At 38.9% G+C, this 12,977-nt stretch overlaps 1 protein-coding gene across 2 annotated transcripts in view; it reads right to left on the bottom strand.

Annotated features, from left to right (window-relative positions):
• NKAIN2 (sodium/potassium transporting ATPase interacting 2) overlaps positions 1–12,070 on the bottom strand; it is an 838,713-nt gene extending 826,643 nt beyond the window's left edge. For both annotated transcript variants that reach the window (XM_056125230.1, XM_056125231.1), the window contains exon 1: positions 11,940–12,070. In XM_056125230.1, coding sequence (XP_055981205.1) covers positions 11,940–11,993 — 54 coding nt within the window. In that variant the 5' untranslated portion in view covers positions 11,994–12,070. The remainder of the gene's footprint in view (positions 1–11,939) is intronic.
• Between the last annotated feature and the right edge of the window lie 907 nt (positions 12,071–12,977).

Raw genomic sequence — 12,977 nt, 5'->3', positions numbered from 1 at the left:
TATAAAAGAATAAATTAAAATATGTGCCTGCAATTAGCAAAGATTCAATAAAGTGTTCTGCATCGAGTCCACCAACACAGTTGTTAGAAGATTGACATTTACTAAATGTAAAGGGAGTTTCTGTCCCTTTGCGTGAGTTTCTGTGCAGTCTTTGTGAATACTGAAGTTTTGTTTGAAGTTGATAACTTGTTCATGTTTAAAGCTGATAAAACGGTCAAATGGGAAAACACTGTTCTATATATCTAAGGGACTATGGGACTTCTCTGAAATGTTTTAGACAACAAAGAAGTATCTTCCTGAGAAACCCTATTAATGATATAAAGATACACACAATTTTAAGTGGAAGAGTGATATTTGCTTTTGAACTATGAGACAGCCACCAAACCCCCAGTCCCTTTCCCATTATTCCCACAAAAAAAGAAAAACATTAATAACAAGAAAAATACATTTGGGCTCAATAATGCTAGTGACTAAACATAATTTATAATAACTGTGCTTTGACTGAATATAAGGAGATTCTATGAAGCATGTCAAACATAAAATCCTCATTAGTACTTGAAGATAATGGGAAAAAGTATAATCCTTTACAAAGTACATAGTTCTAATAGTTCAGAACGTAACCTAAGGTTTACTCTAATAACATTTGTAATCAATACCAGAATTTTTTTTCCTTTTTTTGCTTTTTGGGTCACACCTGGCAGTGCTCAAGGGTTACTCCTGGCTCTGCACTCAGGAATTATTCCTGGTGGTATTTGGGGGGCCATATGACATGTCGGGGAATAAACCGGGTTGGCCACATGCAAGGCAAAAGCCCTACCAGCTGTACTATTGCTCCAGCCCCAGGATTTTTTATATACCAATTTTGCATTATAAAATTTATAATAAAATTCACAGACACCAAGTTTGTATATGTCACTACTCCAAGTAACTGGAGTTAAATGCATACAACTTCATCTTTGTTTCTAAGAACAATCAAATGTAGCAGAATTATACACCTGGTAACACCATCCTCCATACAGCATATGGTCATTCTATTTTAAAGATTAGGAAAGTTAGGTCTGAATCATGTGATGTGCTTATTTAAAAGGATTATGGTCTCCAAAAGCTAGCTTTCTTCCATCACTAAGTAACATAACTAAAGACTTGTGACCACAGAAGGCAGCCCATCAACAAGACTGAAGTTCTCTTATTATGGGCTGTGATATTCCCCCCCACTCATTTCCCAGTGATATAAGAGACTGTCCTTTATAGAAATAATATATCTGGAGAGCCACCTTGTGTAGCACTTATGCTATGAGCTATTACTGAGTGGGGTCATATGAATCGCTACTACTGAACATTTCAAACAGAACACTGACTCATGACCCATTCATCATTTGACACACAGCTGTCAGTTAAGGGCTTTTGAAACACCTCCTTATTCTGTTGTTCAATTAGCATCATGCAGATGCATACAAAGACTTCTGTTAACAGAAGAGATTTGATTCATCCATTTCAAACTAAGACCCTTTTGTTTTCAAAGAATGTGGCATTGTTAGGACTTTTTTAATGTATTACTGCTTTAGACTGTACGCATTGATTAGAAAAGAAAGGTCAGAGAACTCTTCAGCACCAGCCCTACAATGGTAAACTTTTAGGGTATGATATGGGAAAAGAAAGTTTGGTTTTAGATACTCTAGATAGACATATTCTTCGCCCTACTTTATTAAATGACATGTATCTGCAGAGGCTCTCTCACAAGTTTTCTGAAGTTCCAAATATTCTTGGAAATATACTACAATATGCCATTTTCTTTGCAACATCAGCAATAAGAACTTGAATTTTAAAGTTATGAGGTTTTGATTTTAGTGACTGAAACATAATTTCAAGAAACTCATGTAAGCCTATAAAAATAATAGTAGATGTCTTGAAAAAAACTCTTGTCATACATCTAAACTAGAGAAAATATTTAATATTCCTATATACTTCAAGGGATACTGTTAGATAAGTTTATAAAGCTTGGTTTCCAGATTGAATTATTAGCTTTTAATTTTTTTATGGTAAGTTATTTAAAGTTAACTTTCAGAATGCATAATTAGCATAGAGTTCACTAGAAATTCTTTCTGAAAAATGCTAGTTCCATGGAAAATTATTAGGCAATAACAAAAAACAACAAAAAGATATTTCCTGGCTCATTGCAGACTCTTTAGAACGATTTACAAAGATAAATGCAATTCAGCTACAGGGGCTTCTTCGGTGCGGAATCTCAGTTGTACTGAATGAGATCATTGGAAAAGGTGAACACTGTTGGGCCCAGGAGATAGACCCAGGCATTCAGAGACACCCCCCACCCAGCTACTTACCCATCTTTAAAATGTAAGTTCTGTTTGCCTTCCCCATTAAAGAAACTGCCCCCAAAACAGTCATGCCATATTGTGATACCTGAGATAATAACACCATCTTATGTGATACATATCAGGAGTTTTCAAAATTTTTACATTAGTAGACTGGCAAGTGCCCTGCATGATAGCCCATGACAGTCAGCGGTGGTCTACCAGGGTGGTAGACCTGCAAACTGGCACCAGCCTGTGTTCTAGTGGCTGAAGAACATAAGTATGTATATACTACTGAGCCTCATTAAGGCCTCTATATCAATTCTTAAGATTCCGCATGCACTTAAGTGTAAAGATCTACTTGTCAAATAGTCATCCAAGACAGGTCTTGTAGATAAACTCCCTAGTTTCTTGAAATAGGTAAAGGTAAAGGCCCTCCTGTTGATCGTCGATTTGCTCGAGCGGGCCCAGTAACGTCTCCACTGGAGACTTTGTTGTTACTGTGTCTGGCATATCGAATACTCTCGGTAGCTTGCCGGGCTCTCCCAACTAATATGGCACAGTTTGCTTTTTTCTTTGTCTCTTCCTTGCCCTTGCTCACTTCTGGGTGTTTAAGTGGTAGAAGACAAGACAAGACATCCAGCATACCATAACTTGCCTAATCTCAGAGCTCAAATTTAACAGAGTATTTTGCAAAACTAGGCTCAAAGAACACAGTTTTAGATATGTCTGCATGAAGAAGGAACTTGTTGACTGCTTTTGGGAACCAAAGTCTAATTCCTAATGAACAGTATTGTCTATGTATCAGATACATATGCATGTTATTCTATTTAAAACTATCTGCATATACTGTTAAACCTTATCCCACAAAATGAGAGGTGGTTCAAAACTAATGTGGGGCTAGAGTGCTAGTAAATACATAGGGTTCTTGCCTTGCACGTGCTCAACCACAGGCTCTGCCAGGAGTGATCCCTGAATGCAGTCAGGAATCATCCCTGAGCACAAAGTGGTGTGACAACAGAGGAAGGAAGGAAGGAAGGAAGGAAGGAAGGAAGGAAGGAAGGAAGGAAGGAAGGAAGGAAGGAAGGAAGGAAGGAAGGAAGGAAGGAAGGAAGGAAGGAGCTATCGAGAAAAAGAGAGGAAAGGAGGGTGGGAGGGAAAGTTTCTACAAATACTGCTGCAGTGAAAGCCATAGGTCAAGTGATAAACATCCCATTAACATTTCTCTGAGTCCTCCCAGGAACCTTTCTGAAATGTATACTATTCAGAATTAAAAATATCTTCTACGTACATATAGTAACACAATAATAAACTTCCATTTCTGATTTTTTCTTTGCATTCTTTAAGTACATTTCTCCTCAGATGCTCCTAAGCAACCTATAGGGTAAATAGGTCAGGAAATATTTGCCCTATTTTTCAAATAAGGAATCGGCACCCAGGAATAGAAATGACTTTAACAGTTATTCAGTTCTCCAACACAGAAGCTCTAGAAGACATGGCATAAAACAAAAATCTGCCTCTAACTTATTGCAGTTCTTTTTCAGCATATTCCTTCATCTCTCTCTTTCCCAGGGCTGTGCTTAGCACAAGGAGAAGCTGTTCCAGAATTGCAGACTGAAGGGCTAGGCGAGCAAAGAGAAGCAGTTGAAAGAAGAAATCCCACTCCAGTATTACCAGGCAGACTGAAATCACTGAACCACACTCAGATGTTTCCAGCTTTCTCTTCATTACAAAGACACAAATGCTGCGGGAACATCTTCTCCCTCTTTTTTTTTTTCATTTCAATTTAAACTTCTGAATTGCACTATGCTATAGTTAGAAATAGGCACATTCATCCTAGAGTTTGCTTTCACAGCAGTAACAGGTCAGGGGAAGAAATGAGCTAATTATCCATAGGGTTAAAGAATCTCAGCAACCAGGTTCATGCATTCATGCGAGACCAATAAGGCAAGACCTATACTGCATCTAGCTTCTTAAACTGTGGACAGTGATCCCACAGAGGGTCACGGAACTGAAGATAGGTATCGTGAAAACTTTGCTTTGAAATAAAACAGTAAATATTTTATTTGTATACCAATTTTACATGGGTTGGAGCGATAGCACAGCAGGTTAAGGCATTTGCCTTGCAGGTGGTCGATCCTAGTTCGATTCCTCCATCCCTCTCAGAGAGCCCGGCAAGCTACCGAGAGTATCTCACCCGCATAGCAAAGTCTGGCCAGCTACCCGTGACGTATTCGATATGCCAAACACAGTAACAACAAAGTCTCCAATGCAGACATTACTGGGCCCGCTCGAGCAAATCGATGAACAATGGGAGGACAGAAAGAGAATAAGAGACAGAAGAGAGTTGCATAAAAATATTTCTGATGAAAAAGGATCACCAGTGGGAAAAGTTTAAGAAGCCCTACTAGCCCAGAGGTTCTCACTGCTAACTTACCTTGAGTCAAATCATTTTGACTCAGTGGAATCACCTGAACAGGCTTAAAACTACAAAACCTGGGAGATGAGCCCCCACTCCCACCCCCAGAGATGATGCTGAGGTGAATTGTTGTAGATATGGTCTGGCCTTCAACTCTGTAATTAGGAATACTAGAAAGATCTTGGAAATTGTAAATACTCTCCAGATGATTCAAATTAAAAATTTGAGCCCCTCTGCTCTAGACCACTAGTCCTCAAAGTGTTCTCCTTGCCAGCAGCATCACTGTCACCTGGAAAATAACTGCAAAAGCAATTTTTCAGGTGTAGGCCCTACCTGAGACTAAAAAAAGTAAAACTCCTAAGAAAGGGTCCACGGATTTTCATGGATAATAATAATCTGTGCAAGTTTTAAATACTCTATCACTCAAAGTTATTTCCAACAAGCACCATTCTAATTAGTACCCTCACCAATAATTGTCAGGATGGAATGTTTCTAAAAAACAACAGGTAAAGAACATGAGTCTGCATTAGCAACTCATTAGGGTTTGATTTTAAGAACGATATGGGAAGTAAGAATACTTCTCATAATATCCTTTGAAAGTGCATATATCGCAAAGCACGTCTAACAAAATCCCAAGTGGTCATTAGTCTCTGAATAATCATAAAGAAATGCATAACATCTTTAACAACAGAAACGCAGGTTTATTATCAGTAATTATATCTCTACAGAACTGTAGTGTTTCTATGCACTTAAGATACACTTACTGTCTAACGAGAATTGCAAGGGACACAAACTCCAAAGTGGCAACCACTCATTTCAATGTCTAATGCCCACAAAGGCATCTCACAAACTCCAAATTCACCAACGCCGTTATATTTGGCCAAGTCTAGAATGGAGAACGTGGTTCTCTGAGCCTCTTTGGTCTCACACTGATTATTGGATCCCTGTGGAGCTAAAAGGAAGACACTGCCTTTGTTTATGTATAAAAACTGGAAACTACTAATATAATTGTATATTATGAAGAAAGAATGTGAAATTTTTGTTTTGCAAAAGAATTTTACTATTTAAACTTATAAACATTTAAGGAGGAATGAACAATTACCAGGAATCTGGGAGTTCCTTTAAATGTGACCAATTTTACACTATCAAACCAAATGGATGCTCTTCATCCTTTGTTTGTTCTGCATCTACATTAACATGGATGCAAATGATAATGGCCTGTTGACACATACAATGTAAAAATGGGTAAAATCACAAACTCTGCAAAGCATTAGCCAGACAGTGCTGGATTCAAATGGAAGCTCTATCACTTCCTGGGGTGGGGATATCCTCCAAGAAAGTATTAAAACATCCAAGGCCTCCATTACCTCCACTGTACATTTTAGCATTTGATCTGTCAGCATATATTTTTAAAAACATGGTTTTATAATTATTTTACAAAGCTATGCATTCAAAACCTTACAAATTATTAAAATGCACATTTTAAAACTTTTTTAAATGTGCCCATAAAATTCAATTTGGTTTCAAAGGATAAAAAGCTTTTATGAGAATCAAAATTAAAATGATTCATGTCGTGTCAGAGATAAAAAAAAAATAGGTGTAAGAAATAGGCAGCAGGCAGGGCACTTACTTGCCTTTCAATGGCTGAGCCAGGTTTTATCCCATGAGCCACACTAAGCACCTAGGAGAGTGGTCCCTAAGTACAGAGGCAGGAGTAATACCTAAGCACCACCACCTAAGCCTCCCACACCCCATGAAAAAAATAGCATTATAACTACCTATTAGGGGAGTAGGGGAGAAGGCAGCTGTGATAGAAAAGGAACCACTATGACAATGATAGCTGGAACTGATCACTTTGGATAAGAACCATGTGCTAAAAGTAGGTAAAAGAATAAACATGATAATCTTTCAGTATCTATATCACAAACCATAATGCACTTTTGTGAGAGAGAAAGAGAAAGAAGTGCCTTTTGGAGAGAGAAAGAGAAAGAAGTGCCTTCCGCAGAGGCAGGGAGGTGAAGAGGGGGACAGCGGGAAGGAAACTGGGGACATTGGTGGTAGGAAATGTACACTGGTAGAGAGATGGATGTTGGAACACTGTGTGACTGAAACCCAACCATGAACAGTTTTGTAACTGTGTAACTCATGGTGATTTAATAATAAATAAATAAAAAGAAACTTGTACAAGGTGCACAAAATATTTAAAAAAAGGAAAGTAAATTAAAGAAAATAACTATGCTCTGAGGATTCTATAGGAAAGTGGGGAGCAAAAACTAGATTTCAATGTATAATTAAAAAAAACTAAATACCTAAAGTGCTTCTGTGTGTTGGACTGTGAAACTTGAGTGTTATGAGATAAGAATAGAAAGAAATTTATTCTGTCAGTAGTTTAAATTTCAATGACTTACTTTTGAAAAAATGTACTGAATTTCCTAAAATTCTATCTTAAAAATCCAGGTTTAAAAATTTTAACTATTAACAGTATATACAAATATTTAATGTAACTGATGACATAATTTAAATATTTGCTTTCAAATATAAACATAAATGCGAAGATGCTTCTACCTCATATTTTTATCAAACACACGCATACAAAAAGAAAATAATGAAGAACTACAACTCAGATTTTAAGAAATTTGTGTCTGCCACTCTGAAATTCTTGACCAGAGAAGAGAACTTGACCCCAAAGTAAAGCAGCATCAAAAAGAAAAGGAGGTGGCAAAGCCTATTTACATTTCTGAACCACTGCCCACATGTGGGTACCATGCCAGGGATGAATCTGGCATTTTGCACAAAGCATGCTGCCCAGCTAAGCCTTTATTCAGGAAAGCAGGAAGACAGCGCTACACAGATTGGCTCTTTGAAACTTTGGATGTATGAAAATAAGAAGCTTGTTTGCCTCTTGGTTTAGGGATCCAAAAAGACTAAGGAAGTTTCGACAACTGTCCTGCTATACATATATTAGAAGACAGTGGTGCACAATTACAACTAGAGTAAATTATATATACATATGTACATAAGCACATGTATATTCTCTTGAATATATATGAATGACAATATTGCAAGACTTGCAATCCTGCAAAGATAGAATATATTTCAAAGGAAGAAAGATACCCTTCACAATTTAACAACTCGTAGCACATTTTTACATCATAAGTTTCTGAAATACATTTTTTAAAAACTTGTCTTCCATGGGATTCAGAAAAGTCAGCCACCTCAGGGTTTTATTAGCAGTGGCATCAGAATCCAAAATTTTAAATTGTCAGAAACGGGACAGTTTGTAGCAAGCAAATGTTTGCACTTCATAGAACTCTCAAATTTACTGAAAGTATCCCTAGAAAATCATGAGGTTCTATCAGTCCTTTTCAAACCACTTCATGTCAATGTTTTACTTTCTAATAAAGTAACCAAAGGTCATACACATATGATAATAGCAAAAAAAAATCACAACTGATATTACTGAAGTACTCCATAAGTATAATTGTTGACTTAGTTCACCTATGCAAGCATGGCCTTTTTTTTTAACAAATGTGTACCTCTGAAAATGCTTAGTAACTGTACAATAGAAAGCAGCTGATCATTATAAATTAAGTTTAAATTGCACTTCTTCTCACAGCTGCACACATGTGTACTAACCTAATTATCAGCTGCACCTGCTCCAAGTTAGCTCTTTTTCGTAGAGCACATGGCAAGAATGGCAATTTTCAATTGTTAATCTGTTGAATGTAAATCTAGACTTTCAATAGTTTATGGTAATACACTTTGTGCCATAGAAGAGTCTGATGTGCAAAAAATGTGGGTGGTTTTGAATTTCCTTACTTGAAAACAAAGCTGTCTTTTCAACCCAAAATAAGTTATGTTCTTCAATATTATAACAGTGATTTTTCACAGAAAAATATCTGAGTAATTTTTTCAGCATTTATATAAAGTACTCTTTGATTCAGACATTGAAGGGGAAAATTAACACCAGCCAAATCTCTTTCACAAGCTACTGAAAGTTGTATGACTATAACCACACTCCAAGGAAGTGATTTTAGTCACTATCTGAAATCTTCATTTTTTTTGAGCATTAAGGACAGCAGTGATAAAAAGAAAATTACCTTCTTGTGATTACAAGCTTACACTCTAAATTCCGAACATGGAGCAAATCAGTTTCCTGAGATCACTCTTCTTTTTCAGAAGAATCGTCCTCAACTCTGAAGTTGCAGAAACCATTCACCCGAAAGATTTTAATTTATGATAAACAGTAGCAGATGATTTTTAAGAAAAAAAAGAAAATTTTGTATCTAATATTCCTGAATTGTATAAATTTGAATTTCTTGTTTTATAAACTGATCTCATTTAAAAAGAAGTATATTTATCTATATTTGCAGTTGGCCAAATAAATTCAATGCATATCTTAACAGAACTTTTAAGTTCTTTAGAAGAAGTTCTGACAGGTAAATTTCTTTGTCCCTTAATTGTCACTGTATCAAATCACTGGATCTACTTTGATAGGAACTTGAAGGTTAGTAACCTATATATTTTTATTTTATACATATATAAATATATATATACACACATATATATGGTGTGTTTTGTGTTTGACCTGATAGAGTAAACTGATGAGTTTTCATAGCTACAATACGCAGTTACTTCAGCCCTTACCACCATTAGATAGAAGTTAATGTAGCCCAAGTATTTGGAGTCTAATTAAATTTTAAGTAGCCTGTACCTAGAATTAAAGACAAATTTTCTAGAAACTAAAGTTTCTTAATAAGAAAGATTCTGAGGCAATCTTTGACTTTAATTAATTTGAATAAATATAGTCTATCAAACTACATAAAAACCATGCCAAAGTGTATCAGAACACTTTGAAGTAAATACCACTGGTTGAACTTCTGTGCTCAGTCAAGGTAGGGGAGTCGTAACTCACTCTGGAAACATAGCTACTTACAAAGTCACCTTTTCTTACAAATGCTCAAATACGCAACAGATCTCTCAAGAGCAATGAGAGCATGTACATCCTTGTCTAGTGTGGTCAGTGATTCTCAACTATTGATTTGCAAAATAACTGTATTATTTAAAATTAAATATATTTAAGAAGGAACAATTAATAGGAATCTGTGAGTTCCTTCAATGTGATCATTTCACCCTATCAAACCACATGGAATCTCTTCATCCTTCATTTTTTGTTTTGCATCTGCATTAACATGGCTGCTAATTGTAACAGCCTGGTAGTACATGAAGTCTAAATGGATAAAATCACAATATTCTTATCAATCACAAAATACTCCTAAAAATCCAGCTGTGCAGTTATAAGATTATGTGCCCACATCATAGCTACTTCTGTTTTATTAAAGAATTTATATTTGGTTCAAGAACTTAGTTTCCTTGTTCAGAAGGAATGTTGCAACTCTCCAATATAACGTCACACATTTGCATGTGTACAATGGGACGCATGTGCACACGTGTGCAAACACAATCACTCAGAAACCTTAAACTTTATGAAGGTAGTTTGTAAAATTACGTTCCTTATTTGTACGTTTTTCTAAAACTTTTAATTTTGAAGATTGCATTCATCACACAAAATGTCTAACACATGTGAGATCTAATTCCTACAACTGCCATAAAAAAGCCCAACTCTACTAAATGAATAAAGTTAAGATGCATTTTAATTAAAAAGAAAATATGAATCCTCTTACCTACTGATTCTCACAGTTTTATGCCTTTACACAGTGAATCAGCAAATACACTGTGTTTATTCATATAGAATAAAATTCCTGAAAAATTTTATACCATTTAGCACAGTTGGCCTAACTGGAGGTTTAACAAAGCAAACTCTCATAATTCTCATTAGCTTTATCATTAAGAGTAAAGTTCTTGGCTAAGTGATTACTTCTAACCTAAGTGAATATTATGGTAAGAAAAAACAAGTTAATACATTAGAAAACTACTAAAATCATAATATATGCACAGATCCATCTTTATATTATAATTACATAGTGATTCATAGATCAAAACATAACTTTCCTGTGAACAAAAAATATCCTGTGGTAACATGCAAGAGAAGATACACTTATTTAGTGAAAGTATTAAAACAACAAGAACAAAACAACAATCATTCAGTGCTTCATCACTAGTGAACATTTTTTAAGTCACTTAAGGAATTCTGTCCATTTCAATAGCAAATCTATGCTGTTTGGAACACTTTCCTGTTTGGGGTCTCAGAAATCTTTAGCACCACAATCTTCAGTCTTCATGAAACAATTGTTGGGAATTGGGTGGTTGTTCAGATTAATTCATACTTCTCAAGGAAAGATGTTTGATGAGTGAGAAAATAACTCCTACTTCAAATTAACCTCTTAGGATGGTAAAATTTCTCCTCTAAACTATTTCCTAAATAGCTCATCCTAAAAAAAAATTAAATTCAGGAATGTGACATTTTTCATTATTGGCTCTTGTATCTTGCAGTTGTACATTTCTCAAAAAGTACATCTAATTCTCCATTCAATAGTATGAACTATCTATATCAAGGGAAATTACATGAACAATTTAAGATAGGATATTGCCCTTAGAATTGTAGGTAATAATTACGACTTAAAGACTATTGGGCAAACTATGCCAGCAGTATCTCTGACTTTACCTAAGTATATTCTTCAATCTACATACTTTTAAAACTCAGTGTAGCTTCTAGATAACACTGCTGTAAGAATACCATCTGTCCTACATAGCGGTTTGCTACAGCGTTATAATTGTAAGACTATTGAAAAAATAACACAAGTCAACGAAGAAAAAAAAGATACAACAAAAATGAGTACATGGCCCCCAAAAGTACAAAAGAACAACCTATTTGTCTGCTCAAACACCTGAAGGTAAACTATATGTGACAACCACGTTGTTACAGTAATAGGAATGCAAAGCATAAAGGAACGAGAGCTACATCTTGCTTTACTTAAATTAAAAACAAGTTCAACCCGCACCTGTCAAACGGTTTTCAGGGGGACAGAAACAGATGGGGACAGAAAGGCTCACCTCCCCGGTACCCTACAGTAGAGCTCCCTAAAATACATTTAAATAAAAGCAATCTATCTGTCACCTTTAATAATTCCCTTCCATTCCACTCAATGACAGACCCCCCCCCCCCCTTGCTGCACTCCTCTTGCTCGCTAGCTCAAAGGCACATTGCAGGAAAGAAAAAAAAAAAAGAGGACCAAAGTGTCACTTACCAGTTGCATGCCACAGATAAAGATAAGCGTGCACCTGCCACTGCAATAACCCATGGTTTCCGAGACCCCTGCCACAGCCAGACTGTCCCACGTCGGCCACCGTCGAGCCCCCACTTTATCCAATCAGATCGCGGGGAAGGACGGGCAGACCTGCCGAGGGCTCCGGGGCTCGGGGCTGCTGCTGCTGCCAGCGTCCGGGGAAGTGACAGGCATTAGGACCTGCTGGCGCGGCGGCGGCGGCAGCTCCAGCCGCGCCCGCCGCACATACCTTCACTCGCTCTCTGCACACGCCGCGCCGCGGGCAGCGCCACCCGCCGAGTCGCGCCCAGGGCCCGCAGGGGCAGCAGCGGCAGCCTGGCAGCGCCGCCGCGCCCTCGGGCATCTGGCCCCGAAGTTTCGCCCCCGCCGCTTGCCGGCGCCGACGCCCCACGCCCCCCTCCCCCAGCAGCGCGGCCGACGCCCGACGCGCGCTCGCCCGGTGCTCCGGGGGCGGCTGAAGCGCGCGCGGGGCGCTGCCCGCCTCCCTGCGCCGCCCGCGGCTCCTCTGCGCCCCGCGCGCGCTGCGGGGCCCGGCGGCGGGGCGGGGCGGGGCGCGGGACTCGCGGGGGCGTCCGGGCTCAGCTGCGGGGTCCGGGCGGCGCGGCGCTGCTCCTCCCCTCGTCCCGATGGGTTAATCCTGCTACTCCCGAGCCCGCCACCTGATCCCCCGCCGCCCGCTCCCCCGAGCGGCAACTTCTTCCAGCCCGCGGGGGGGAACGCGGCGGCGCCGGCGGAGGCTCCGGCCGGCGCGGGGCTGCGCGGGTGCGGGCGGCTCCGAAGGTGATGGAGCTGGAGAGAGCGCGCAGGGGAAGCGTCCGGGCCGCAGGTGCCCATGACTTGCCAGGCTCAAGTCCATCCTTACCCCGCTGCAGTCGAGCCCCGGAACGCGGAGCGGGCGTGTTTGGGTGGAGGGAAGAAGGAATTGATGAGAAGGGTAGGAAAAGGGGTGGGTGGGGGGGGATGAACCGAGGGGCGCGCCCCGACCGAGCATCCTCGCCA

This window comes from Sorex fumeus, unplaced genomic scaffold (assembly GCF_029834395.1).
Source record: "Sorex fumeus unplaced genomic scaffold, SorFum_2.1 ptg000054l, whole genome shotgun sequence".
Classification (NCBI taxonomy): Eukaryota; Metazoa; Chordata; class Mammalia; order Eulipotyphla; family Soricidae; genus Sorex; species Sorex fumeus.
Note: the sequence above shows the minus strand (reverse complement) of the source record. Positions and strands in the feature narration are given on the sequence as shown.